The following is a 27,005-nucleotide window of genomic DNA, read 5'->3' on the forward strand; positions in this document are numbered from 1 at the left end:
TTCTATAGAAGACCTGTAGAAGCTCTTCCGTCTATAGAAGACCTGTAGAAGGTCTTCTTTCTATGGAAGACCTGTAGAAGGTCTTCTTTCTATAGAAGACCTGTAGAAGGTCTTCTTTCTATAGAAGACCTGTAGAAGGTCTTCTTTCTATAGAAGACCTGTAGAAGGTCTTCTTTCTATAGAAGACCTGTAGAAGGTCTTCTTTCTATAGAAGACCTGTAGAAGGTCTTCTTTCTATAGAAGACCTGTAGAAGGTCTTCTTTCTATAAAAAAAAAAAACTGTAGGTCTTCTTCCGACAGAATACCTCTAAGAATTCTTCTTTCCATTAGAGAGGCCTTATTGCCTTATTTTCCATACAAGACTTTTTTCTTTAGGAGCTCGTTTGTTTCTATAGAAGACGTGTAGAATGTCTCCTTTCCCTTGAAGAACTATAGACCTGAGTGTTTGCCTACGAATAGATTATTTAAGAGTTAAAAAGGTTCCATGTTTCCCCCCCTTTCTCTCCATCAAACTGACAATTGCCATGAGCAAAACTTGTTCCCACAAATATCCCTGAAGTAGCAATGGAGACTTATCTTTTATCAATGAGTGTACCCCAATGATGTGGACCTTCTTGTTATGGCCGAGTATGAAGGTCCTGTCTTAGGACAACACTTTTAGAGAAGATAAAGTAAGATAAATCTGGACTTATTTCTGTGATTATAAAAATACAGATAAGGAATAATAAAAGTTATTACCTTTAGTTCCAGTGTGTCTTATTCTACTGCAGCATATTTGTTACATAATTCATTGCTTGATCCAATTTCTCTGTACACAGACAATTGTATTTATTAGTAAAGTTTTCTTTTATCACAAAAAATATTGTTTGTCAATGACATAAATTCATGGCACAATTTCTCTTAATAACTCAATAATAAACACTTAATACTTTATGGAATGGAATATATTCTAATTCTTTGGCATATCGGCGACGATAGTCCCACAAAAAGTGATCAATTAAAATGGAATTAACATGAGCTTTAGATATTTCAGGATATTTCGAGTTCAGCTCTTCCAAAACACGATCTTTAACCTTCTCCACAATATAAATTGAAGCACCACGTATTTCAACTTCCATGGGATCGCCATTTTGTAAGATTTTATCCGATTTTAGCAACTCCATTAATTCTTCATTGTATTCCAATGAACCGAAATGTACCAATACCTGAGGTACTCTATAATCGGCAAACATTGTTATTTCATACAAATCAGTAAATGCTCCTAAACCTTCACCACGGAAACATGCCCATATGTCGCCAACAAGGATTTGGGCCCGTTTATATAGCGATACCCTCTGGCCGGCAAAATCAGCTTCATCACGAAAGCAGGGGAATTCTTGGACCACCAACTTTAAAAGTTCCAAAGCTGAACCATTAGCTGCACGAATAACATTTTCAAATTTCCCCTGCCATTTTTCCAATAGACGTTGGCCCACCTCATGGAAACATTTTACACGTTCCTCCAGCAATGGAACCATAGTTTGACCATCATCGGAACGAAATATCTTCTTAACTGTTTCCAAATCTATTTTACTATAAAATTCGGCATTGGTAATGTCAAGTCCTTCTTTCATGGCGCGATTAATTGCTGCACACAGAGCAAAATAACCGGTATAGCCATCCACTTTGTATTTCGTGTAATCGGCTAGAGGAAAAAAAAGAGAAATATTCGTTTTTTTAAAAACAATAGATATTGCCTGACACTTACTTGGTGTCCAAAAACAAAAATTCAATGTATCCACCACAAAAATCCACTCAACGGCATGGGAATCTGTGGGTTTGGGATGCAAATCATGTTGCGAAAAGTTATTGACATCGATCACCTTATCCTGTATGCCTTTGATTATCTCCTGGGTCAGTTTTTCAATGCCACTATCCAGGACTTTTATGTACTTCGCATTGTTCACAATATATTCACCGGACTCGCGTGGTAAAAGTGCTGTTTGGGACATTATTGATTGATCTTTAGTGCTGGGGGATTGTTTTTTTGGGGGGGCATGCAACAGATAGCACCGGTTTAATCACAAAGTAAACATTAACAATATGTTGGCAGCAGTGACTTTTAGCCAAATTCGGGCTTTACCTAATTAATTGCGTGTGTGTAAATGATAAAATTATAAGGCGGCGAATGGTACAATAATCTAGAAGGTAGGTTCGAAAAATTTGTGAAAAACGAGGCCTAGGTGTATTTGCTTATTCTAGCTGTGTTCCTTTACTTACCTGAGGTTACCACTTTTACCATTTGTTACCATTTTTAGCCTGCAAAGCGTTCCTTAACCCCGAAAAGTGGCAAAACTGGAAGCAATTTTTAAGAGAGTGAGAGTGGAGAGAGAGCGAAAATGGCTTTCTCTTCTACCACAGGCTACCAGCAAAATTTCTGCAGGTAAAAAATGGCAGAAATGATTTTTCGACTTTTGTTTGACTATTATTTCATAATGAAAAAGAAAATGGACAAAAACAGAAGAAAAAGTCGAACGCTGACAAAACTAAATTAAAAACTTTGAAATAAAAGACGAAAATTGATTTTTTATGTTTCTTTTTGACATTGCTGCCAGATCTACCATTTTTCCGTTCCTTTACTTTTCTGGTAAAAATGTTCATGAGAGAGCAATTTTGAGCAATTTTGACACTTTTCTCTTTTACCACCCTTACCATTAAAAAAGTAAAGGAACAAAACTTCTGTCAAAATTGCTATAAATAAATAGGCAACAGGTTGTACTGTTTATTTTATTTGTTGTGTCATTAACTATAAACGAGAAAAATGAATGGGTTGCCGAATTTTCTTTACAAAAAAGCTGTCTTTATACGTGATAATTGACAGTAAAGGAAAAGTTGCTGAAAAAAATGTTTCAGCAACATTTAGTAAGTAAAAAGACACACCAAAAGTCAGCTTCTGTGTATGTTCAAAAGTTTGTTTCATCACAATGTTGATGAATTTCATTTCAATAAATGTTGGGAACAAATTTCTTTTAGCGGCAACTAAGTCCCGGTCCACACTAGAGTGATTTCATAGAAAAAATTGCATGAAATTATGCGTCTCTAGATCGACTTCCATAGTAGAGTAAAATCATAAAATTGCTGTAGTGGGGAATTCGATTTAAGAACGCCTAATTTCATGAAATTTTTTAATGAAAATCACGCTAGTGTGGACCGGGACTAAGGTAGGAAGACAACATTATCACCACAGGTATTCCTTTCGATCCTGATTAAAGCGGTATATAACTTTTGTCCCGGACATGTATACTCCCCGCGATAAACGCCCCGAAAGTTCCGCAAAAATCCTAACTTGAAATTCAGTTACACATACATATTTACTAAACACCAATTGTACACACCAGTGTACAATATGAATGGGCAAAGTCCACAATTTCCGAGAAATACGCCTTTTTTAAATTGTAAATTGTTCTCTAATTAGCAGGCCTTCGGCCGGAGATTTAAGACTTTCTCCTATGGACAGGTGCAAATATCGGGAATGGGAACAAAATTTGTTTTTAATTGTGGGATTTTAAGACTTTCTCCTTTCTGGGCCTCCGTCCGTCCGTCAAATTGATTTCAAATGAGATTTCATTTGACGTTTGAGCAATGGAATTGACATTTGAAATCGAGTGGATTTCGTAAATGTAAACCTAGCATTAAACGGGATTTCGGTCGTCAGTCCCAATTTACATTAGGCGAGTTTACTTGCGCCAATTGTCAACTTGTAGGTGAGAGAGGGTGCTGAGAGGCAAAGGGTTACCGTATGCCTCACCCCTCTCTCCTACAAAATGACAATTGCCGCAAGTAAACTCGCCCAATGTAAATTGGGACTAACGTATTTGGGTAATACGGACGCCCAGAAAGGGTTGTTGTGGTAGGTAGGTGAATAAAGGCCGCTGCACATACGGCGCGTTGAGCGTTGCGTTACAACAACTACATGAAAACTTCAAGAACAAACTTGGCACCACTTACACATTTTTCATGTGGTTGTTGTTTCCAACACGCAACGCGTCGCACAACGGACCGTATATATTTGACCCTTAAGTTTTGTACGTCGCGTCATAAGGTAGAATTAGACGTGACATAACCATAAAGCCATATCAATCAGCTGATTGAACCAAACCTGTGGAAAACAATTGGTCTGTTCCTTTACTTTAAAAAATGGTAACAGTGGCAAAAAAGGGTAAAAGTGGTGAACTGGTCTCATATAAATTGTATGCTTGTTGAAGTAAAGGAACGCTTTGCAGGTTAAAAATGGTAAGAAATGGTAACCTCAGGCACGTAAAGGAACAGAGCTAATATGTGTGTTCGTTTACTCAAAATTTGTACAAATTGTTACGGGATGTTGTTCGTTTATGCGGTTTCTACACGGTATATTTTTTTCATATCTGTGCATACCAACTGTCACTTTTTACAAATCTGAATTTTGCACACATGGTGTGAACCATACAGAAACTTCAATACATCAAAGTGTTATGTGCATACATATGTATTTTTTTCGAATAGAACGCGCTCTATTCTCGTCTGTACAACCAAAGGTAAACACCTGTTTTGTTTGTACGCGATATGAATAAAGAAAACAACAGAAAACGAATGAAAAATAAAATTTTGCCGTGCAGAAGGAATTACATATGGGCGAATAAAAGTGACAGTTGTTATGCATGAATATGTAAAAAACATACCGTGTTGAAACCCCATTACTCTACAGTACAATGCAAAAGACCTTACCCTGCGTTTACAAATGACAGGACAGTTGAGTTCATGTATTGATTGTCAAAAATCCAAAACTTGCCTGTGTGACGTAGGCGTCCAGACAACTTCAAAAACAGTTGTAACATTATGAATGAAAATCATCGATTCCTTTTCGTTTTCCATTCACATATTTTGTTTTTGTACATATTCTTTTGTTTTCAGCACATTTGAAATATCATCTCACTTCTTTTTCACGAAAATGTCAAACATTTGTCTGTGAAAAAATTATGGACAGCTGGGAGACAAACGACAAATGTATGTATGTGTTAGTAAATCAGAGTTGTGTTTGAAGACAAACTGTCTGGTGTAAACGCCTAGTTAGCCGATTACCAGAAGTTACTGAACTTGAACGAATTTGTACAAATTGTTGAGTAAACGAACACACCCAATTTATGTTCATACCAGCATTTGAATCACGTCGTTCGTTCTCATAATTACGTACACGGACTAACCCGTTCATACGACATGGTACATAATTCATAGCAACATGATTCATATTTTCATGGTTTCTGTTTACTGATTTTAAAGAAAATTTCAGCCAAAAGTCGAGTAAAGGTAATTGATATGAACTGAAAATATATTTATCCTTCTTTCTGATATCTGTTTAATATTAAATTCTATTATTTTCATTCATGTTTTCTATTTTTTCTCACAATTTTAATGTTTTCAATATATTTTCAAATTTTTCTATTTTAGAAATTAACCAGAGAGAGAGACTGGAATGGCAATGGAAGAGAAGACAAAATTTTCTATGATTTGAATGTAAAATAGTCGTTAAACCGTTTCCTTTTCATTCATATTTTGTAGTTTTTCTAAAAATGTTTGGTTTTTAATAAATTTTTAAATTTTGTGTTTTTCCTGTCAAAATTAATTTATTTCGATAAATTTTCTCATTTGTTAGAGATGGGACATATTTTATCGTCGTTCTGAGAGTAATTTAAATTGAAAAATGTACAAAAATAGTTGTTCGTTCCCAAAATTTTGTAAGTCCCGGTCCACACTAGCGTGAATTTCATTAAAAAATTTCATGAAATTAGGTGTTCTTAAATCGAATTCCCCACTACAGCAATTTTATGATTTTACTCTACTATGGACGTCGATCTAGAGACGCATAATTTCATATCAAAATTTCAATGAAATTACTGTAGTGTGGCCCGGGACTAATGGAAATGAACCCAGCAAAAAGTTTGCATTCGCGGATGCAGTTAAATCACTAGAACAATTGCCGCTGGGGTACATCTTTTCCTATGAATTCACCTATGAATTTTACAAGAGAGCGCGCAGCTAGGATGCACTCCATTTTGCTTCCACGGCACACTGCTGGGATGCACTCCATTTTCGATCCAAATCACAGCCTTTGATGTAGTGTTTTGGATTGAATTTAAATGCAGTCTAAAGATGCTATAAAATGCAAGCCATTGCAAATATCCCAAAATAAATAAAATACATTGCTTAATCGTGTAAACAAGAATATTATCTTTATTACACTAATACAAATTATAAAATCTCTCCATTAAATTTGATCATAATTGTGTTTACTTCCTCTGCTCTGCTTTTTGTGACACCTAATATTGCTTCACAATCCAAATGGTTTTTCATTTTTCCTCCAACTCCAGGGGCTGGATTCTTGTTGTATGAAAATTTGAAATAAGAAATATTTCCTTTATAATTTTTTCATTTGACAGTTTTTTCCTTTATAAAAGTTTTAATTTCACATTCTCTTAGAAACAGAATTAAGCCCCAGTTCAGATTTCCAAAAAAACTCTAACTCCACTTCAAAAATAATTTGCGTCTCGTGAATTACAGCAATGTTCGTATCTTTAGTTTGTATTTCTTTATTATTTTTATACCCTCAGCCATGGTACAAATACACAGGTAGCCGCATCGGCAATTGTTGGCAACATAAGATGTCAAAATTTGACATCAATTCAATGTAATTGACACATTATGTTACCATCAGCTGGCATGATAATGCTACCTGTATTATTGTACCATGCCCTCAGCATTTATGCTAACGAGTGTATATACACTTTCATACGGGCAAAATGTGCCTCATCGAAATAATGGTTTTAGACCCCAAGTATGTTTGGACGAAATGTGTTTCTGACAATTTGGAGTCGATTGAGCAATGTCCGTCCGTCCGGCTGGCTGGTGCGCACGATAACTCTCGAACGGATGAACCGAATCGGTTCAAATTTTGGCTTTCGTAATATTTTGCCCAAACTTAGTTTAAGTACGAATATGGGCTATATCGGTCCACTCCTTCCGGTACCTCCCCCACAAAAGTTTGAAAATGTTCGGAAAATTTGTGCGCACGATAACTCTTAAAGGGAGTAACCGATTTGGTCCATACTCTGCCCATCGGTACTCAATCGGGTACCTCCCACGCAAAATTTCGGAAAAGTTCAGTTTAGACCCATCTCTCGAATCGCTCATGGTAGAACAAATACAAGGTAAAGTTAATACTACAACAAATACAACTCGAACAACAACCACAAAGGAATTTGTTTTTGTTTGGAACGTTAGTGTCAAATATAAATGTAAACAAAATAAGGAAATGTCTATAAATTATTGGAATTTAAAAAACTAATAATTTTTCACATTTGATTGAATATTTTGAAAAACATAAATGAAAACTCGTTAGATTTTCAGTTTGAATGTTTCCATATCATTCCACTAAATGCACAATATCACGCAGGAAGTAGAATTCTTGCAAAAATGTTTGGGGTCGCTCGTAATTCATTGAAAAAAGAGAAGCAGTTTCAATCTTTTGTTTTTGAAAACAAGAAGCACATGTTTATTAGGGCTTTATTATTTTCAAGTTTAACAAAATACCACACATATTGACAAATATTGTACCGCCTCTATAAGTGGTGTTTTAGTGTGCGACATGTCGTTCGGACCTGGAGGAGGTTACATGTCAATGATATGAAGGAGTCTTTATGGGAAATTGTTTTTATTTCAGATGAATAATTTTTTTCTTCAAAAAATATATGTCCCTAATATACATCGAACATAGAAATAAATATATAAAATGTCGTATGGAATTTGACACTAACACTATAGCCCAGTTCAGTCAGCTGGGTATTGCTGCTACCTTTTCTTGTTCTACCATGCGAATCGCTCTGATTTTTGTTTTGGCAACTTGTATTGACTGCAAGTTTCATTAGGGGCAAGTCCATACTTCCTGAGAAAATAGCTTGAAAGTTGCAAAAAATTCTATGACACCGTGTGAGGTGGTTGAAGCGCAAGATAACTCTCGATCGGATCTGCCGATTCGGTACAAAATTTGGCCTTAGTAATATTTTGTCCAAACATAGTTTAAGTTTGAAGATAAGCCATATAGGTCCACTCCTTCAGGTACCTTCCCCACAAAAGTTCAAAAATGTTCGGAAAATTTGTTCATACGGTAACTCTTGAAGGGAGTGGCCGACTTGGTCCATACTGTACACATCCTAATATATCTGCTAGGTATAGATCAGGTTGAAATATGGACTATATTTGTGCACTCCATCGGGTACCTGCTACACAAAATTTCGGATAAGTTCACTTTAAGACCTGCTATCGAATAACTTTGATTTTTGTTGAAGCAACCTGCATTCGCTGCCTCAATTACGATGGTAAACGTTTTTTCAGGGGCAAGTTCATACTTCTTGAGCAAACATCCCGAAGGGTGTAAAAACCCCCTATGGCACCATATGACTTGAGATCCACTTCCATAATGGTCAATGTAGATCCATTCCTTTTAGTATTTCCTCCGCAAAACTTTTGATCTCTAATCCTAAAGGCCTGCGTACATAAGCTGCTCTGCCTGATTGCCTTGCTTTCCTTCTTCATTTTTGACATAATAAAAATAAAAGAATAAAGAAGGCAGAGGAAATTTCGAACTGGGTTGCCCTTTTCTTTTTTATTCTTTTATTTTACACGATAGCTTTGTTCCTTTACTCAAAATTGCTCTCTCATGAACATTTAACCAGAAAAGTAAAGGAACGGAAAAATGGTATTTCTGGTAGCAATGTCAAAAAGAAACACAAAAAAAATCAATTTTCGTCTTTTATTTCACAGTTTTTAATTTAGTTTTGTCAGCGTTCGACTTTTTCTTCTGTTTTTCGTACATTTTTTCTTCATTGTGAAATAATCGTCAAACAAAAGTTGAAAAATCAGTTCTACCATTTTTTACCTGCAGAAATTTTGCTGGTAGCCTTTGGTAGAAGAGAAAGGCATATGTGCTCTATCTCCTCTCTCACTCTCTTAAAAATTGCTGCCAGTTTTACCACTTTTCGGGGTTAAGAAACGTTTTGCAGGTTAAAATGGTAAAAATGGTAACCTCAGGTAAGTAAAGGAACACAGCTGATATGTTTTTTACATATGGGTTGTCATTTTTATATACAAAATGTATATCCAAAGTGACAATCCATATGTAAAAAACATATCGTGTAGAATACCCATTAGCAGGCAAGGCAGGTTATGTACGCAGGCCTTAATGAACCTTTTTGTCGGCTCAAATGCCCAAAATTTTTAAAAACCCCTAAATACATATGTTTTTTTTTTAGGAAAAAAATTGTTTCAATATACATAGGCTGAGGGTATATCTCTGTTGGCAAGGCCGACTGATACTTTTTTACTTGTTTTACAACTGTTTTTGCGGTTGTCTGGACGCCTACGTCACACAGGCAAGTTTTGTATTTTTGACAATCAATACATGTACTCAACTGTCCTTCATATGTAAACGCAGGGTTAATCTGCTTTCATACCCGTTTGCACTTAACCAGATTTAATAAACCCACTGATTTTAAATGTCAATTCCATAGCGCGAACGTCAAATAAATCCTTATATAAAAAGGTTAATCCGATATAAGGATCAATTGCAAACGCCGTTTCAGCTACCTTGTAAACAATCCTTAAAATAGTTTTTTTTTTCATTTCCACAACAGTCCTTATCCATTGCCACATATACAAATTCTCAGAGCTATGAAACTCAGTTGTCATTTCATTGTTTTGAAGAGTAAATGTCAGATGTTGTTCCTCAGTCAGTCTTTGCTATTTTATCGTATAATGTAGGCAAATATTTTGATTGTGAAAAATATTGAATTTTAAAGAAATGTAAATTTAAACATATAAAAATAAATACAAGTTAAACAACAACATATAAAGATACCACAAATAAAATAAATAAGATATAATTGAAAATTATCTTTCCTTCATTTTGATTGATGAATGAGAAAAAATGAAAAATTATTTTGTGCCTGTGTTTTGTGTAGTAGAAATGGAAAAGTAAGAGAAATTTTACCACAGTAAATGAAAGAAAGAAAAGTCCCCCATCATTCCATGGGAAGTGTTTTTATTATTTTTATTGGTTTTTATCATTGCCGACAAGAGGAGATTATGTTTTAACTTCTCAACAACAAAAAGCCTTTTTAAATGACGAAAAAATTTAATAATAACAACAACAAAATCAACTAAGTGCTAGCTAGTGATTACTATAACCTCCCCCTCCTCCTCTCTGCAACAATAAACAATCCGTTGCTCTTGTTCTTGTGCTGAAAAAAAAGAAATAAAAATTTCTAAAAGTGGAAGTGGTGGTGGATTGATTACCAAATAAAAAAATATTTGCGTGTGGCGAGTGTCTAAAAAAGAAATAAAACGTGGAAAATAAATTAAACAATTTTAAAATTAACAAAAAATATTGTGGATGAATTTCCATATTACAAAAGAGGCCAACAAATAATAAACGTAAATAAAGAATAAGTGGAAAATTCAATATTTTGGTCCTGGTTCGTTGCCATTGTTCTTCGTGTCTTCATCAGTCAGACAACAATAACAAATACGCGTAGTGATTCCCATTACCCATCATCTCTTCCGGCCTATAACGTCATCGTTAACTTTCCATCATTTGACGGGGCGTTGGAAAACCAAAACAAAAACTCAAATTTTCCTAATTCGACCTGCACAGTGAGATCGTTAAGTGATTTAGTGCGGCAGAGGATTATTGACGGAGGACGGCAGAGACAAAAACAGCTGTTCAGTTGTTTGGGATTTTCACCTTCCTGTGAGTTTATGCGGCTTTAATCTAACAGGTGAGTGGTGCTGTTAAGGGCTTTGCATTTTTAATCTTTTTTTACAAATAAAATGTTATTTGTTTTTGTAATTAAAAAAAATACTTGTTTGTGACAGCTGGATAAATGTTATCGCCTATGAAAGGAATTTTATTGATTCGATTTTTTGGCTAATTAAATGTGCTTAAATTACTTGAAATAAAAATACAACATTCGTTCGAAACACGAGGCTTGACAGGATGCAATATAGGATGTAAGATAGGCCAGCACACTTTGACATTATGATACCCAATGTGGCTTAAATTTATTTTGATGGCATCTGTCGGATCGGATTGAAATCTTAACCGCAGCAAGTCTTGTTATGGTGATCACAATGATAAATAGTTTTCCGGGGGTAGTGCATACTAACCGGGTAATAAGGGTCTAACATAGGTCATATGGCTATCTTTTTTAAGCATATAGAGAGTACATTTAGTTAAAAGGATGTTTTGCTCGCGTAGCCGAATTTTGAGCTTGTCTATTGGAGATAGTGTCAAAAATCTCACACTGAATGTATGCCCTTCCTTCTCTGGAAAACTATACAGCATTATTCTGAACGAAAATTCCCCGTGAGTTTTGTCGCTCCGCTGTTTCAACTTAAGTGAGTGGGTGAGTGAGACTCGGGGAATTTTCGTTCAGAATAACGCCAACAAGAAGGACTACTTATGATACTAATTTAACCCCTTCCGAGAGTTGCCCCTAAACGAAGATAGGCTTTTTAGAGAGAATGAAATAATTTAACAAATGAAAAAAGAAAAATAAATCAAATAGTAAATTAAATAAATTAAAAGAGATTTTTGTTCGTGGATCTTGGATTTGCTTCTGTCCGCGGCTAAAGCATTAAGTCGGTTCAAAAATAGTAACTTACAAATAGGGACATTTGCGGAAATTTTGAATACCATATATTGGGAAGGATAAATTTCCTGTTTGGAATAGGTATAAAAAGGGACTACCTTAAAATCTTTCTGCTATGCTTTCTTAAGGGAAAGGTGTTCCCCGGTTTTTTTATTCGTTGATATTATTACTTTTCATGGTTAGGAATGTGGTAAGTGGTCCACTTCCTTGTTTCCACAGTCTAATCCAATAAAACATTCTGCCGCGTTATTAAGGGTTTTATGCCCTAAGGGAGTTTAAAATTTGCTTCTTAGATTTGTACATTTTGAAATCCTTTGAATTACCTTGGTATCCATATCGATGTCAGACAGAGCAATTTTGCCCTCTGTTGAGACATGGGTATACATTTTTAATGAAGATCAGGGGGTATTCGCATTGAGCACCAACATGTTTTATGATTAAAAAAAAGAAAATCTTATGTTGGAAGATTTGAAGGTGATCAGGGCTACACATGGCAAGGAAGTCATTTCATAGTAGGCAGAACTGATTTCTCTTACGAGGAGATCCCACAAAATATCAGAATTTATTATTATATCAGACCAAAAAGTCTTCTTCATAGAAGTCTTGAAGCAGCTGATCTTTTCATAAAAGAAAGGTAAGTCTTCTAATAGAAGATCAATATGTCTTCTCATTGAAGGTCAGAAACTATTCTCATAGCATACCAAAAGGTTTTCTTTTAGAAGGCCAGATTATCTCCTTATAGAAGGGCGGAAGCTCTTCTTACAGATGAGCAGAAACTCTTCTTAGAGAAGAGCGCAGAGGAGAGCACAATCTCTTGTTTAGAAGAGCAGAAGCTCTTTTTATAGAAGAACATATTCCCTTCTTATAGAAGAGCAGAAGCTTTTCTTGTATAATAGCCGAAAGTCTATTTATAGAAGAGCATAAGGTATTTTGATAGAAGAGCAAAGGCTCTTCTCATAGCAGAGCCGAAGGACTTCATTTAGAAGATCAGAAGGTCCTCTCATAGGAGAGCAGAAAGTCTCTCAGAAGATTTTCTCTTATAGAAGAGCAGATGCTCCTTTTATAGAGGAGCAGAAGCTCCTTCTACAGAAGAGCAGAAACTCTTCCTATAGAATAACTGAAGTTCTTTTCGTAGTATTACACAAGATCTTCTCATAGAATGGCAGAAGGCCTTCCCAGGGAAGGGTAGGAGCTTAAACATAGAAATGTAGAAGGTCATTTAAAAGAAGTACAGAAGCCTTTCCAATATAAGACCCTATTTTTATAGAAATGCAGAAGCTCTTCTTAAAAAAGAGCGCAAGCTCTTCTTATAGAAGAGCACAAGCCTTTCTTATAGAAGAGCCGCAGGTATTCAGATAAAAGGGCAGGAGCTTTTCTCATTAAGGAACAGAAGCTCATATCATAAAAGAGCAGAGGCTCTTCTCATAGAAGATCAGTAGCTCTTCTTACAGAAGGCATTTTTGAAAGAAGAACAAAGGCTCTTCTCATAACAGAGCCGAATGTCTTCGTTTAGGAGAAAAGAAGGTCCTTTCATAGAAGAGCAGAAAGTTTTCTTCTTTTCTCTTATTAAAGATCAAAAGCTAGTTTTATTAAAGAGCAGAAGCTCTTTTTATAAAAGAAGAGCAGAGCTCTTCTTGTAGAAGGGCAGAAGCTCTCTTCGTAGAATTGCACAAGCTCTTCTCATAGAAGAGCATAAGATCTTCTCAGTGAAGAGAATAAGGTCTTCTCAGAGAACAGTAGAAGGCCATTAAATAGAAGTGCAGAAGCTTTTGCAATAGATGACTAGAGCCCTCTTTATAGAGCTGCAGATGCTCTTCTTACAGAAGAGCAGAAGCTCTTCTCAGAGAAGAGAAGAAGCTCTTCTCATAGAAGAGAAGAGCTTTTCTCACAGAAGAGAAGAAGCTATTTTTATATAAGATCGTCTCACAAAAGACAAAGAAGTTGTTCTTACAGAAGAGCAGAAGTTCTTCTTATAGAAGAGATGATAGAAGGCAAAAGCTTTTCTTATAGAAGAGCCCAAGCTCTTCTTATAGAAGAGCACAAGCTCTTCTTATAGAAGAGCACAAGCTCTTCTTATAGAAGAGCACAAACTATACTTATAGAAGAGCACAAGCTCTTCTTATAGAAGAGCACAAGCTCTTCTTATAGAAGAGCACAAGCTCTTCTTATAGAAGAGCACAAGCTCTTCTTATAGAAGAGCACAAGCTCTTCTTATAGAGGAACACAAGCTCTTATAGAAGAAAACAAGCTCTTATAGAAGAGCAAAAGCTCTTCCTATAGAAGAGCAAAAGTTCTTCCTATAGAAGAGCAAAAGCTCTTCCTATAGAAGAGCACAAGCTATTCTTATAGAAGAGCAAAAGCTCTTCTTATAGAAGAGCACAAGCTCTTCTTATAGAAGAGCACAAGCTCTTCTTATAGAGGAACACAAGCTCTTATAGAAGAAAACAAGCTCTTATAGAAGAGCAAAAGCTCTTCCTATAGAAGAGCAAAAGCTCTTCCTATAGAAGAGCACAAGCTATTCTTATAGAAGAGCAAAAGCTCTTCTTATAGAAGAGCACAAGCTCTTCTTATAGAAAAGCACAAGCTCTTCTTATGGAAGAACACAAGCTCTTCTTATAGAAGAGCACAAGCTCTTCTTATAGAAGAGCACAATCCCTTCTTATAGAAGAGCACAAACCCTTCTTATAGAAGAGCACAAGCTCTTCTTATAAATAAGCACAAGCTCTTCTTATGGAAGAGCACATGCTCTTCTTATAGAAGAGCACAAGCTCTTCTTGTAGAAAAGCACAAGCTCTTCTTGTAGAAGCTCTTCTTGTAGAAGAGCTCAAGCTCTTTCTATAGAAGAGCAGAATCTCTTCCCACAAAAGAGCAGAAGCTCTTTCTATAGAAGAGCAGAAGCTCTTCACATAAAAAAGCAGAAGTTCTTCTCATAAAAGAAGGTTTTATTTTGCTGCAGAGCAGAAGTTTTTTTTATAAAACAAGATGAAGAATGTCTTCTCAGAAGTGCAGAGGTCTACTCGGAGAAGAGAAGAAAGCCTTCCAATAGAAGAGCAGAAGGTCTTCTCAGAGAGGAGTGGAAGGTATTTCATGGAAGGTATTTATATAGAAGACTATAAGACCAAAACATAGTAGAGCCGAAGGTCTATTCAGAGAACAGCATACGCAGAATCTCTTTCTATAGAAGATTGAGAAGCTCTTCCTATAGAAGAGTAGAAACTCTTCATATAGAAGAGCAGAGGCTCTCCCTATAGAAGAGCAGAAACACTTCTTATATACGAGCACAAGCTTTTCTTATAGAAGAGCTCTTCTTATAGAAGCCCAGTAGGTCTTCTTATAGAAGAGCAGAAGGCATTTTTGATAGAAGAACAAAGGCTCGTCTCATAACTGAGCCGAATGTCTTCGTTTATAGGATAATAAGGTCATCTCATAGAAGAGCAGAGATCTCATTGAAGATTAGAAGCACTCTTTATAGAAGAGCAGAAACTCTTCTTATAAAAGTAGAGCAGATCTCTTATTGTAGAAGGACAGAAGCTCTTTTCGTAGAATTGCACAAGCTCTTCTCATAGAAGATCATAAGGTTTCCTCAGTGAAGAGAATAAGGTCTTCCCAGAGAACAGTAGAAGGCCATTAAATAGAAGTGCAGAAGCTTTAGCAATAAAAGACTAGAACCCTCTTTATAGAGCTGCAGATGCTCTTCTTACAGAATAGCGGTAGCTCTTCTCACAGAAGAGCAGAAGCTCTTCTTATAGAAGAGCAGAAGTTCTTCTCATAAAAGAGCAAAATCAGTTTTCATAGAAGACCAGAAGATTTTCTGATAGAAGAGTAGAAACTATTTTAATAGAATAGTAGAAGCTATTCTTATAGAAGATCACAAGCTGTTCCTATAGAAGAGCACAAGCCCTTATAGAAGAGCTGGAGCAGAAGTTCTTTTTATAGAAGAGCAGAAGTTCTTCTCATAGAAGAGTAGAAGCTATTCTGATAGAATAGCAGAAGCTATTCTGATAGAATAGCAGAACCTATTCTGATAGAATAGCAGAACCTATTCTGATAGAATAGCAGAATCGTTTCTTATAGAAGAGCAGAAGCTCTTCTTATAGAAGAACAAAAGATCTTCTTATAGAGGAGCACAACCTCTTCTTATAAAAAGCACAAGCTCTTCTTATAGAAGAGCAAAAGCTCTTCCTATAGAAGAGAAAAGCTCTTCTTATAAAATAGCAAAAGCTCTTCTTATAGAAGAGCACAAGCTCTTCTTATAGAAGAGCACAAGCTCTTCTTATAGAAGAGCACAAGCTCTTCTTATAGAAGAGCACAAGCTCTTCTTATAGCAGATCAGAAGCTCTTCTTGGAGGAGAGCAAAAGCTCTTCTTGGAGAAGAGCAAAAGCTCTTCTTATAGAAGAGCACAAACTCTTGTTATAGAAGAGCACAAGCTATTATTGTAGAAGAGCACAAGCTCTTCTGATAGAAGAGCACAAGCTCTTCTTATAGAAGAGCACAAGCTCTTCTTATAGAAGAGCACAAGCTCTTCTTATAGAAGAGCACAAGCTCTTCTTATAGAATAGCACAAGCTCTTCTTACAGAAGAGCACAAGCTCTTCTTATAGAAGAGCACAAGCTTTCTTGTAGAAGAGCACAAGCTCTTCTTATAGAATAGTACAAGCTCTTATTTAAGAGCACAAGAGTAGAAGCTATTCTGATAGAATCGCAGAACCTAATCTTATAGAAGAACAGAAGCTCTTCTTGTACAGGAGCACAAGCTCTTCTTATAGAAGAGCACAACCTCTTCTTATAGAAGAGCAAGACCTCTACTTATGGAAGAGCGCAGTCTCTTCTTGTATAAGAGCAAAAGCTCTTCTTATATAAGAGCAAAAACTCATCTTATAGAAGAGCACAAGCTCTTCTTATATAAGAGCAAAACTCTACTTATAGAAGAGCAAAAGCTCTTCTTATAAAAGAGCAAAAGCTCTTCTTATAGAAGAGCACTAGCTCTTCTTATAGAAGAGCACTAGCTCTTATAGAAGAGCTTATGTGTCCAATACGACAGCTGCGCGTCCTTTAACCTAACCTAACCTAATCTTGTCAAACCCATTACATGTCCATATGAGAGCAAATATCTCATGCCCATAGTATCTACATTCTTGTTTCTTACTTCGTTTGTTAAGCAAACATTGACACACAATCCATGCAATTTAGATGATGATATCGAATTCCGTTTGATAGGTAGATGCAGAAGCAGCCAAGTCTCAAGAAATACAAGGATTCGCTTTGTCAAATAAATTACATTTCCATATGAGAGCAAATATCTCATGACCCAATATGTCTACAGTCACGTTTCTTGCGTTGTTTGTTAAGCTATATTTCACACATAATCCATGCAATTTAGATGATGAGACCGAAATCCGTACGAAAGATAGATGCTGAAGCATCCATGAGAGCAAATATCTCATGATCCATAACATATACAGCCTTGTTTCTTACGTTGTTTGTTATGCTATCTTTGACACACAATCCATGCAGTTAAGATGATATCTAATTCCGTTAGAAAGCTAGGTGCAGAAGCAGCCAAGTCTCAAGAAATACAAAGATTCGCATTGTCAAATAAATTACATGTCCATGAGCACAAGCTCTTCTTATAGAAGAGCACAAGCTCTTCTTATAGAAGAGCACAAGCTCTTCTTATAGAAGAGCACAAGCTCTTCTTATAGAAGAGCACAAGCTCTTCTTATAGAAGAGCAGAAATTCTTCTTATAGAAGAGCAGAAATTCTTCTTATAGAAGAGCAGAAATTCTTCTTATTGAACAGAAAAAGCTCTTAAAGAAGAGCAGAAGCTCTTCCTATAGAAGAGCGAAAGCTCTTGCTATAGAAGAGCAGTAGAAGGGCAGAAGCTCTTTTCATAGAAGAGCAGAAATTATTTTTATGGAAAAACACAATCTCCTCTTATAGAAGAGCACATGCTCTTCTTATAGAATGAGAGCACAAGCTCTCATAGAAGAGCAAAAGCTACTCCTGTAGAAAAACACAGGCTCTTCTTATAGAAGAGCATAAACTCTTCTTGTAGAAGAGCAGAAGCTAATCCTGTAGAAGAACACAAGCTCTTCTTATAGGAGAGCACAAGCTCTTCTTACAGAAGAGAAGAAATTCTTCTTATTTAAGAGAAAAAGCTCTTAAAGAAGAGCAGAAGATCTTCCTATATAAGAGTAGAAGCTCTTCCTATGGAAGAGCAGAAGCTCTTCCTATAGGAGAGCAGAAGTTCTTGCTATAGAAGAGCAGATATCTTTTCGTAGAAGGGCAGAAGCTCTTTTCATAGAAGAGCAGAATTTATTTTTTGGAAAAAAATCTCCTCTTATAGAAGAACACAAGCTCTTCTTATAGAAGCACATAATCTCTTCTCATAGAAGAGCAGAAGATATTTTTATAGAATAGCAGAAGATCTTTACACAGGAGAGTACAAGCTCTGCTTATAGAAGAGCAAAAATTATTCTTAGAGAAGAAGAGTAGAGAAAAAGCTCTTTTTATAGAACAGCAGAAGCTTTTCCTATAGAGGAGCAGAAGCTCTTTTTATAAAAGAGTACAAGTTCTTCTTATAGATGAGCAGAAGTTCTTCTTATATAATAGAAAAAGCTTATCTTATAAAAGAGCCGGAGAACTTCTTATAGAAGAGCTGATGCTCGTTGTAAAGAAGAGCAATAGTCTTCTTATAGAAGAGTACAAGCCCTTCTTATAGAAGAGCTTTATATAGAAGACTAGAAGGCCAGAAGCCTCAAAATAGTGGAGCAGAAGCTCTTTTCATAGAAGAGCAGATGCTCTTTTCATAGAAGGGCAGACGCTCTTCTCATAGAAGATCACAAGCTTTTCTGGTATAAAAAATAAGTTTTTCTCATAGAAGATCGGACTAAACACACATCCCCTTCACTTTCTTTATGTTCTTCCTATCATTTCGAAATTATGTAAAACACAAACACTTATCCAGCTGTCACCCACTTTGCGGTAGTAGTTTTAATGGAATTGTCTGCATATTGTTGACTACTCTCATAACGTATTGTGACGTAGTGATAAGTATTTAATAATGTCGCTAAAATATGTATTTCAGAGAATTTTGAAATTTTCAATTTAGATATTCTTTGTTAGTGAGAAGATTGTTTATTAGAAGTCAAGCATTTGTTATCGCCATTACATCAATAACATTCATTCATAAGCATTGTTACACATTTGACGTTTGCTTTTATTTCGGAGAAAAAAATATGTGAAGTACAAATACAATGGCCGTAGTTGTTAGTGAGTCATAGTGGCTTTAAAGGAAATAATCGCGGAATTAATTTTACAACTATGACCAAGAAAATAGCATACCTAAATGCAAACATTTGTTATCTTTGTTTCGTTATTCTCTACAGTCAGCTCCCAAAACACCCAAGTTCTAAATGGAGTTACACGATTACTCGAGAAGCTACATTATCATACATATATGGCTTCTGTCCTGACTGTCACGAAAAATCGAGGTTCGACTGTAAAAAGTATCCCAACAATAATATCCACATTGAGCTATTTTATTTTTTCAATTGCGAAATCATTTTGTCGAAATGTTAGATAGCTCAGATCTATCAGAATCATTCTAAAAATACATAGTTCGAAAATTTCGAAATGGTTGCAACTATTTTAATTGCCAAACTATTGATTTTTGTTTTGTATTATTTATAAATTCAACATTACAAAAAATTATTTATTATTTTTCCCTCCGATGATTTGGATGGTTGTTTCCGCCATTTCTTTTCGTTCATTTTTATGTTGCATGCCTTCTTATTTTTTTTGTTCCGCTGTATGGACTGCCAAATGATTGATCATCGTCAGCTACAAGTGGGCTATTTTAAGATGTTTTTTGTACAAAATACATACCGATTATTAGCCGCTTTGTGACGACCATCGTTGTTTGTCATCGATTAATGCCAGACAAAGCCAATATATTTTTTTTGCGAAATAAATTATGAATTATTGTTTAAATGATACATTAATTTTTAATTCGCAATGGTTTGACAAACTTATTTTTCCGGATTTTATCTGCGTATCTCTTAATTTGGAAACTAAATTTATCATTATTATTAATAATATTATGTATTTTTTTAATTATTATAAACACGTTAATAGGTGTGTTCGATCACGCATGTTTTTTTCTTGTGGCAAAATGTTTATCAAATAATATAGTCATTATTGTTAAATATAATAATTGATATAATAAATAGTTTCCACGACAATCAATACAAATAAAAATTTCATAGATCACCGAGAGAAAGTATTGGTTAAAGTAAAAAAATATTGTTAGGGGTTTTCTTAAATTTACACTTTTAGGCTAACGAGGGTATACTCATATCGTCACCATAAATGCCCGAAGACGTAACCGACATGAAAATCGAAATTCGTTTTTTGACGTAATCTGATACATAAAGCTAAAATACATGCTCTGGCAAAATTTCAAGCTTCTACGTTCAAAAACAACGATGCTATTCGAGAAATGGCATTTCGGAAAATGGGGTAATATTGCAGATTTTGTTGCAATGGAGCATCTCAAAACTAAGCACTTCAGCGGTTTTGGTTTCACTACTAATTCCCCTTTGTATATGATCGATAATATCCCATATACTCGCCTTCACAAGATTAATATTCCATAAAACAGTTTTTAATTTTATAACGTTTTTTGCTTCTCCTGTAAAGTTTTGGTTTTATGGGTTACGTCTTCGGGCATTTATGGTGACGATATACACTATGATACTATCAAAAATTTGCTTAATCTAAAGAATGGCTCCGGGACCCAAGTATTAACTATTATATGCGAAGAGTATGATACTTATGCCTCTGTACTTGCCACAAACCGGTTCTGTCTCCTTTCTTCCCAGAAAAAATTCAGATCCGTTAGTCATTATGTAACCCATTACAAAATAATGTATTCGACCTCAACTGTTCTAAAAATATGATTATTTCAGCTTACTTTTCAACTTCTAGTGGTCACAGAATAACTAGTTATTCTAGTGGTCATAGAATAACTAGTAAATCAGTGCGACATGCCCTTGTTAAAATAATGGGTTAGTAGGGGTTTTGTAAGTAGTTAAGACTACCAATACTATAAAAAATCCATTAATTAATAAGGATTTTTTGCTGGGTTGTGAACGGTAGATAGCTGACTGGGATGTCCATTAAGATGGATCGTATTTAATTAGCGAAGACACAAACCAATGTAGCGGAGACACAAAGCGTGGTCAAAATAAGTATCCTTATTACAGGGTTATTACGTTGTCCTGGAAAATTTTTCCTTAAAGGATCTGTGGTCAAACACGGTATTGAAGCAATCAATAATTTAATAATTTAAAAAAAAAAACAATCAACATTTTAAAGATGACAATATCGCTTCTCACAAGTAGAAGCTAAACAGAATGAAAATTAATAAATTCGTTAAGTATTCGAAACTGATAGCAGAGCATTATCCGCAATACAGGGAATGTATCAATCAGGGATATACTCTGTTTAGATCTGATAGAGAGCGCCGTGGCGGCGGAGTAGCCATTATTGCAAAAAAAATTTAATGCGAAGTTCATATTGAAGTCAAAAGCGGGTGATGATATTGAATTTATATTATAGAACTCAAATCTAATAATAAGAAAATGCCAGTAGGATGTATTTATCGTCCAAACAGTTCTATTGATCTGAATCCCTTACTAGAAATTCTTGAAAGTATATCTCTGGGGTATAGTGATATTATACTCACTGGTGAGTTTAACTCTAATATAATTGCTAACTCCCTTCTGACAAACAACATGCTAGCGTTGGGTTTGTATGCAGTCAATAACACGAAACCCACCCACTTCTCCTCAACAGTTAATACTTTGTTAGACCTATTCTTTGTCAATAACACCTCCAATATTCTGCTCTATGATCAAGTATTAGCACCATGCTTCTTGAGGCATGATCTAATATTCCTTTCATACAGTTTTAATGCATTTACCGTCTATCAGACATATTCCTTTCGTGACTATATCTGTGTTCTGTGTTAGCATGAGTTGGAGGATAAATTTTTGCAAATAAATTGGAATGAAATATATACCCTAATTTCAGCTGATCAACAACTCCAATGCCTGCAAAATAACCTACTTCTGTTGTACAACGCCAATGTTTCTATCAGAAATAAATTAATCACACCTAAAAACAAACCCTGGTTTAACCTTGATATTAAAATGCAAATACAATATAGAGATAGGGCTTATTCTAGGTGGAAACGCTACAAAACGCCTGAACTTCATGATGAGTTTTGCCTCGCGCGTAGAGCGGTCAATAGTAGCATAAAATCTGCTAAAACCGACTCCAAGAGTAAATGGAATATTATTAATGACATAGGTGTTGGAAAAACCAAAACTTTTGGCTCTTGTATAGACGATGTAGATGATCTTAACAAAACGTTCGTCAATATACCAACTAGGGAGGGAATATTTGAGTTTCGATGTGTCACACATCTAGAAGTTCTGAGCTATTTTTCCAGTGTCAAATCGAACGCCACAGGTCCAGATGAAATTGATCCTAAGTTTATTTGAATCCTAATCCCGTGTTTACTACCTCACTTCACTCACATTTTTAATACCATTTTAAACACCAGTGTCTTCCCCACCATTTGGAAACACGCAAAAATCATACCAGTACCTTCCTTATCTTTCCAAATTCCTTGGACGTGAATCTTTACTGACAAAATTGCAATCAGGATTCCGCTCCGGTCACAGTTGTGTATCGGCACTAATAGATGTTTCAGAATCAATAAGAAGCGTCATCGATGATAACAAGGTATGTTTTCTGGTTCTCCTAGACCATTCTAAGGCATTCGACACTATCGACCATAGCAACCTCTGCCTTAAACTGCGTAAATTTTTTAACTTTTCTCAGTCCTAGATACATCTTATTGAGAGCTATTTATCCGATCGTTCACAGTCTGTGTACTACGGCCACTCTATATCAATGCCTCTGACAGTTAAGAAAGGAGTCCCTCAAGGATCTATTATTGGTCCACTCTTATTCTCTTTATATGCTAATGACCTACCCCTTCAACTACTGCCCTGTCGAATACACATGTACGCTGATGATGTTCAGATATACCTGAGCAGTTCTGTCGACGATATCAGCCCAGCAAAATTTGAAGGAAGGGGTTCTATGCGATGACGTGATTTCATGGCATATTTTGCGTTGGTTCAAAGCAAGTCGTGAAAGATCCGATCTTTTCATCATCATTTGAATCATTTGTACAGATCACTATAAACAAAAAAGTCGATTTGTACATCCCTACAAGTAGCGACATCAAAACAAAAGAGTATACATTTCCAAAATTTTTGTTATAAAGTTACAAATTAAATGTAGGTTCACGAACTAGAAATTCTTTAAGAAGTGCTGTTGGAGTCCATGACGAAATCTGAACTGGTGATAAGAAGATAATAGAAAAGCTTTTGTAAGATGAAACAAAATCAGTGGCTGAGTGTGGACGAAGTAAACACTGTTGCGGTGCAGCGGCGGTGATTAAATTGAAATTTTGGGTGTAAACTTTATGCCGATAAATAAGTTCTAGTTGTTTCGTGAATTAGTTTGTATTGATAAAGAGTTTGGTTTGTTTGAAAATCATATTTCAATACAGAATTTTCATTTTCCAAACAAGACATGAAAATGTCTTGCCAATTGTTGCTGAAAATGACATGTCAAAGCATTGGTCAAAATGACATGCTTAGGATCCGACAATGAATGTCATCTTAAGATCCGAAAATGAATGTCATCTTATGGTGGTCACGCTCATATAAAATTCATGAGTGAAAATGCTAAAAAAATGACATGCCAGATCACTTGCACCCATGATTCAATAGCATCCTTGGCATCGAACATTTTGCTGGGAGTCGGTGCATTATTAACCTAAACGACGACCTCAACAGAGTCTGCAAATGGGCCAACGCAAACGGTCTTGCCTTAAATCTTAAAAAAAATCAATGTGTTTAGCTAATCACAAAAGAAACAATTTTACCATAGGAAACATTGAAATTTCCCTAAATCTTGAAAAAATTGCAATAGTTCAGAGCGAAAAAATCTCGGCGTAACCTTCAACTCCTCTTTAAGCTGGACAAACCATATTAATCAAGCGGTGGCCAATACCTATGCTAAATTACGTGTTCTATGGCTTACTCAGTCATTTACTCCAATTAATATAAGATGTCTACTGGCCAAAACTTACTTAGTTCCAGGATTAATTTACGGCTGTGAACTCTTTGCGAACTGCGGCTCTCTGTGTAGACGCAAACTGAATGTAGCTTTTAACAGTATCATTCGCTATGTTTATGGCTTGCGTAGAACTGAGCATATTTCGCAATATAGTAAATCCCTGTATGGCATCAGTTTAAACTCTCTTCTCCGTATGAAAGCCCTAATACTCCTACAGAAAGTTGTCTATAACGGAAAACCTAAATATCTCTTTGAACGCCTAAAATTTGGAAGATCTAATAGAGGTAAAAAAATTAAACCATTGAGACGGCAGAGCCTCGTATCAGATTGGCAATTTTTTATAAGCACTGTAAGTCTCTGGAATTCTCTTCCTCACGAATTTCAAGGCATCAGTAACGAACATAAGTTTAAATATAAAATTAAAAACTATTTCCAAAATTTGGAAACGATCCGACGAGTGTAACCTTATGATTTTCTTGCTTTCAGTTCATATATTATACATATTAATTTTCTTTTTCAATTATTGTCTTCACCAATTGTTAAATTGTATTAACTTCCAATTTGATTTTCTTCTTTATTTTGTCGTTTTTAATTTCATTTTTTATAATTCTTTTATTGATCACACATACATATAATACTTTAAATTTAAGATGGATATGTTTTTCACATTTTAACCCTACACTGTAATTTATAAGATTTTAATCTTGTTGTTTAGGAGCCAAATACAAATAAATACAAATACAAACGATCAACGAAAGTCGTGTCTTCTTTAGTATCCTTATTGGTATGGTCATTCCCAAAAGCCCCCAGGCCCCACTACGTACGTCCCTGCTTTGAAGATATTTTTTTTTTTTACAAAGAAACGCATTTTTGAATAGCTCTATTAACTTTAACAGTGCTCTGCTAACGCGCTGTTAGCAAAAGCGTTAACAGAGGGCTTTGTGTCTCCGTTAGAGCGGTTTTTGTCTTCGCTAATTAAATACAAATTACATCCACTCCCGACATCTTTTGCATCTCACCGAAGTTTGATTGTAGTGGATGCGGAAGTGACAAATTGAGCACAAATAAATTGGTCGTGGGCTTTCCTCCATCTCGGCACGGACCAAAAGAATCCGGAGCCGTCATTCCGGGATATACTGCTCCCAACACAGAAAACGATACAAATATAAACTGGCCGCAACACGGGTGTTGTGTGGTCGCAAACCCCGTTGCCGTGTGATCACTGCTGTTGGGCAGACTGCGGTGCAGTCACTTATTCCGACGACCATGATGACTTGGACGGCAATGTAGGGAAACAATGGACATATTCTGGAGCAGCAAGCTGAAATAAAAGTCCTATCGGGGTGGTTCTGGTGGTTGCTAAGGCCAGGGATGCCAGGGATGTGTAGCCATTCGCTACACCTATCATCAATCTTCTCAATTAAGATCCGTATAGAGAGCCTTCTTATCAGCCATACCTGACAAATGATTTGTCGATATAGTTGTAGTATGGTCGCTAGGAACATGTTATGATCGCCACAAACGTGTTTTGATGGTCACAAAAGTTATATGGTTCTCACCACCATATACAATATTTTTTCAACCTGCAAACCAAAAAATTTATATGAAAATTTCATTTTAATAATAATTTTAATTAATTTCTCGTTGGAGTCGAGCTTAATGATCGAATATTTTTGCAAGTGAAAAAAGAATGCCGAATTTTCGAACCCACACAACCACCATTATGAGACCTGGTTTCGCTGTTGGTAGCAGCTCATCAAACAAATCTGCTGTGGAGTGGCTTCTCTGTCATCGAACTTTTCATACACAAACACATAATTTTTGAGGTGACGGGCCCTGGTCGAAGATTCCTCCGAGTCAATCCGGTGCATATAACCGGCCGCCGTGGGATTGAACTTTTCATGGTTGTGTGGGTTCGAATCTTCGGCTTTCCTTTTTCACTTAAAAAAAAAATATTCGATCATTAGGCTCGACTCCAACGAGAAATTAATTAAAATTAATATTAAAAAGATATTCGCAAAATTTTCAAAAAAAAAATTTTTGGTTGCAGGTTGAAAAAAATATTTTATATGGTGGCGGGAACCATATAACTTTTGTGACCATTAAAACATTTTTGTGGCGATCATAACATGTTTCTAGCGACTATACTATACAAATATTTTAAACCCCTTTATAGTAAAGTTGATAAAAAACTCTCTTCAAATTGAGTCATGTTTTTCTACAAAATTTAGATGATATCTTCTGTCATTTATTTTAATTGAATTTATCAAAACAAACAAATAAAATCATTTTCCATCATACATAGCTGACAATTTGACATAATAATTGATTGCAATGAATTTCTTTCTTCTTTCATTAGAAAAAACATTTGCTTTCATAAGCGATTAGCCATCGACACATATCGGATGAAAATGGTTGTGTTTGTTTTTGTTCTTTTTTTTAACTTGAAAACCGATCGTCACAATCTTATCGCAAAAAAAAAAAACACAGTTAGCCTTAAAAATTAATACCCCATAATCGTTTTAAATAGTTTTGAAATAATTTTACACTTAGAGCGGTATTAATGACACTTCAAAATGGATGTTTATCGAAATTTAAATCATGCCGCTTCAGTTGACACACAGTAGCAGAAAAAGACATTCTCTAATGATATATATCTCAAATGACAACACGAAAATGAAACCCTCAGCTCTTTATTATAAATATTTATTTAATGAATACAATGTCACGGCTATCGTCTGTATGTTGTTTTGGCTTTCCTTTTTGTTGCCAATTATGAAGTTTTGTTTTTAGAGTTCTGGACGAAAGCCACACACAACAACAACATCAACTACTACTATATGCAAGTGCCATACTGTGTTATCCTTGAGACAAATGTCCATGTGAATTTCAAGACCACCTCCAAAGTTAGATGACCGGCATAATGACGATAGAAAATATTAAAGGTCATCCCTAACAGTAATGCGTTGAGAAGGACTTATATCACGTCTAGATGCAAAACACACACATACACACAATGTTTCTCTCCTTCTTTTTCTATTTTTTCGGCTTTAGACAGCAATGTTT

The 27,005-nt window shown here is 35.5% G+C and overlaps 2 protein-coding genes across 10 annotated transcripts in view; one reads left to right on the top strand and one right to left on the bottom strand.

Moving 5' to 3' along the window:
- Positions 1–794: 794 nt before the first annotated feature.
- On the bottom strand, positions 795–2,087 carry LOC141404930 (queuosine 5'-phosphate N-glycosylase/hydrolase). The gene is made up of 2 exons (XM_073988774.1): positions 1,748–2,087; positions 795–1,684 (listed from the first exon to the last, which is right to left on the bottom strand). Exons 1-2 carry the CDS (start codon positions 1,989–1,991, stop codon positions 909–911), a joined length of 1,020 nt encoding a protein of 339 aa, XP_073844875.1. The 5' UTR covers positions 1,992–2,087; the 3' UTR covers positions 795–908.
- Positions 2,088–9,747: 7,660 nt separating this feature from the next.
- Arms (Ankyrin repeat-rich membrane spanning) overlaps positions 9,748–27,005 on the top strand; it is a 175,603-nt gene continuing 158,345 nt past the window's right edge. For 3 of the 9 annotated variants that reach the window (XM_073992204.1, XM_073992192.1, XM_073992194.1), the window contains exon 1: positions 9,796–10,844. The gene's annotated coding sequence lies outside the window, so the exon portion shown is untranslated. Of the gene's footprint in view, positions 10,845–27,005 lie in introns of all 9 variants that reach the window. The other 6 variants (XM_073992191.1, XM_073992198.1, XM_073992206.1 and 3 more) reach the window with 3 other exon arrangements.

This window comes from Musca autumnalis, unplaced genomic scaffold, assembly GCF_047663935.1.
Source record: "Musca autumnalis isolate F117 unplaced genomic scaffold, ASM4766393v1 scaffold_5, whole genome shotgun sequence".
NCBI lineage: Eukaryota > Metazoa > Arthropoda > Insecta > Diptera > Muscidae > Musca > Musca autumnalis.

What these genes read in the sequence shown, in the direction of transcription:
- LOC141404930 (XM_073988774.1), bottom strand. Translation starts at nt 1,991, where the DNA reads ATGTCCCAAACAGCACTTTTACCACGCGAGTCCGGTGAATATATTGTG. An exon ending in TTTTTGTTTTTGGACACCAA is followed by an intron (nt 1,685 to 1,747) that starts GTAAGTGTCAGG and finishes TTTTTCCTCTAG; the next exon opens with CCGATTACACGAAATACAAA.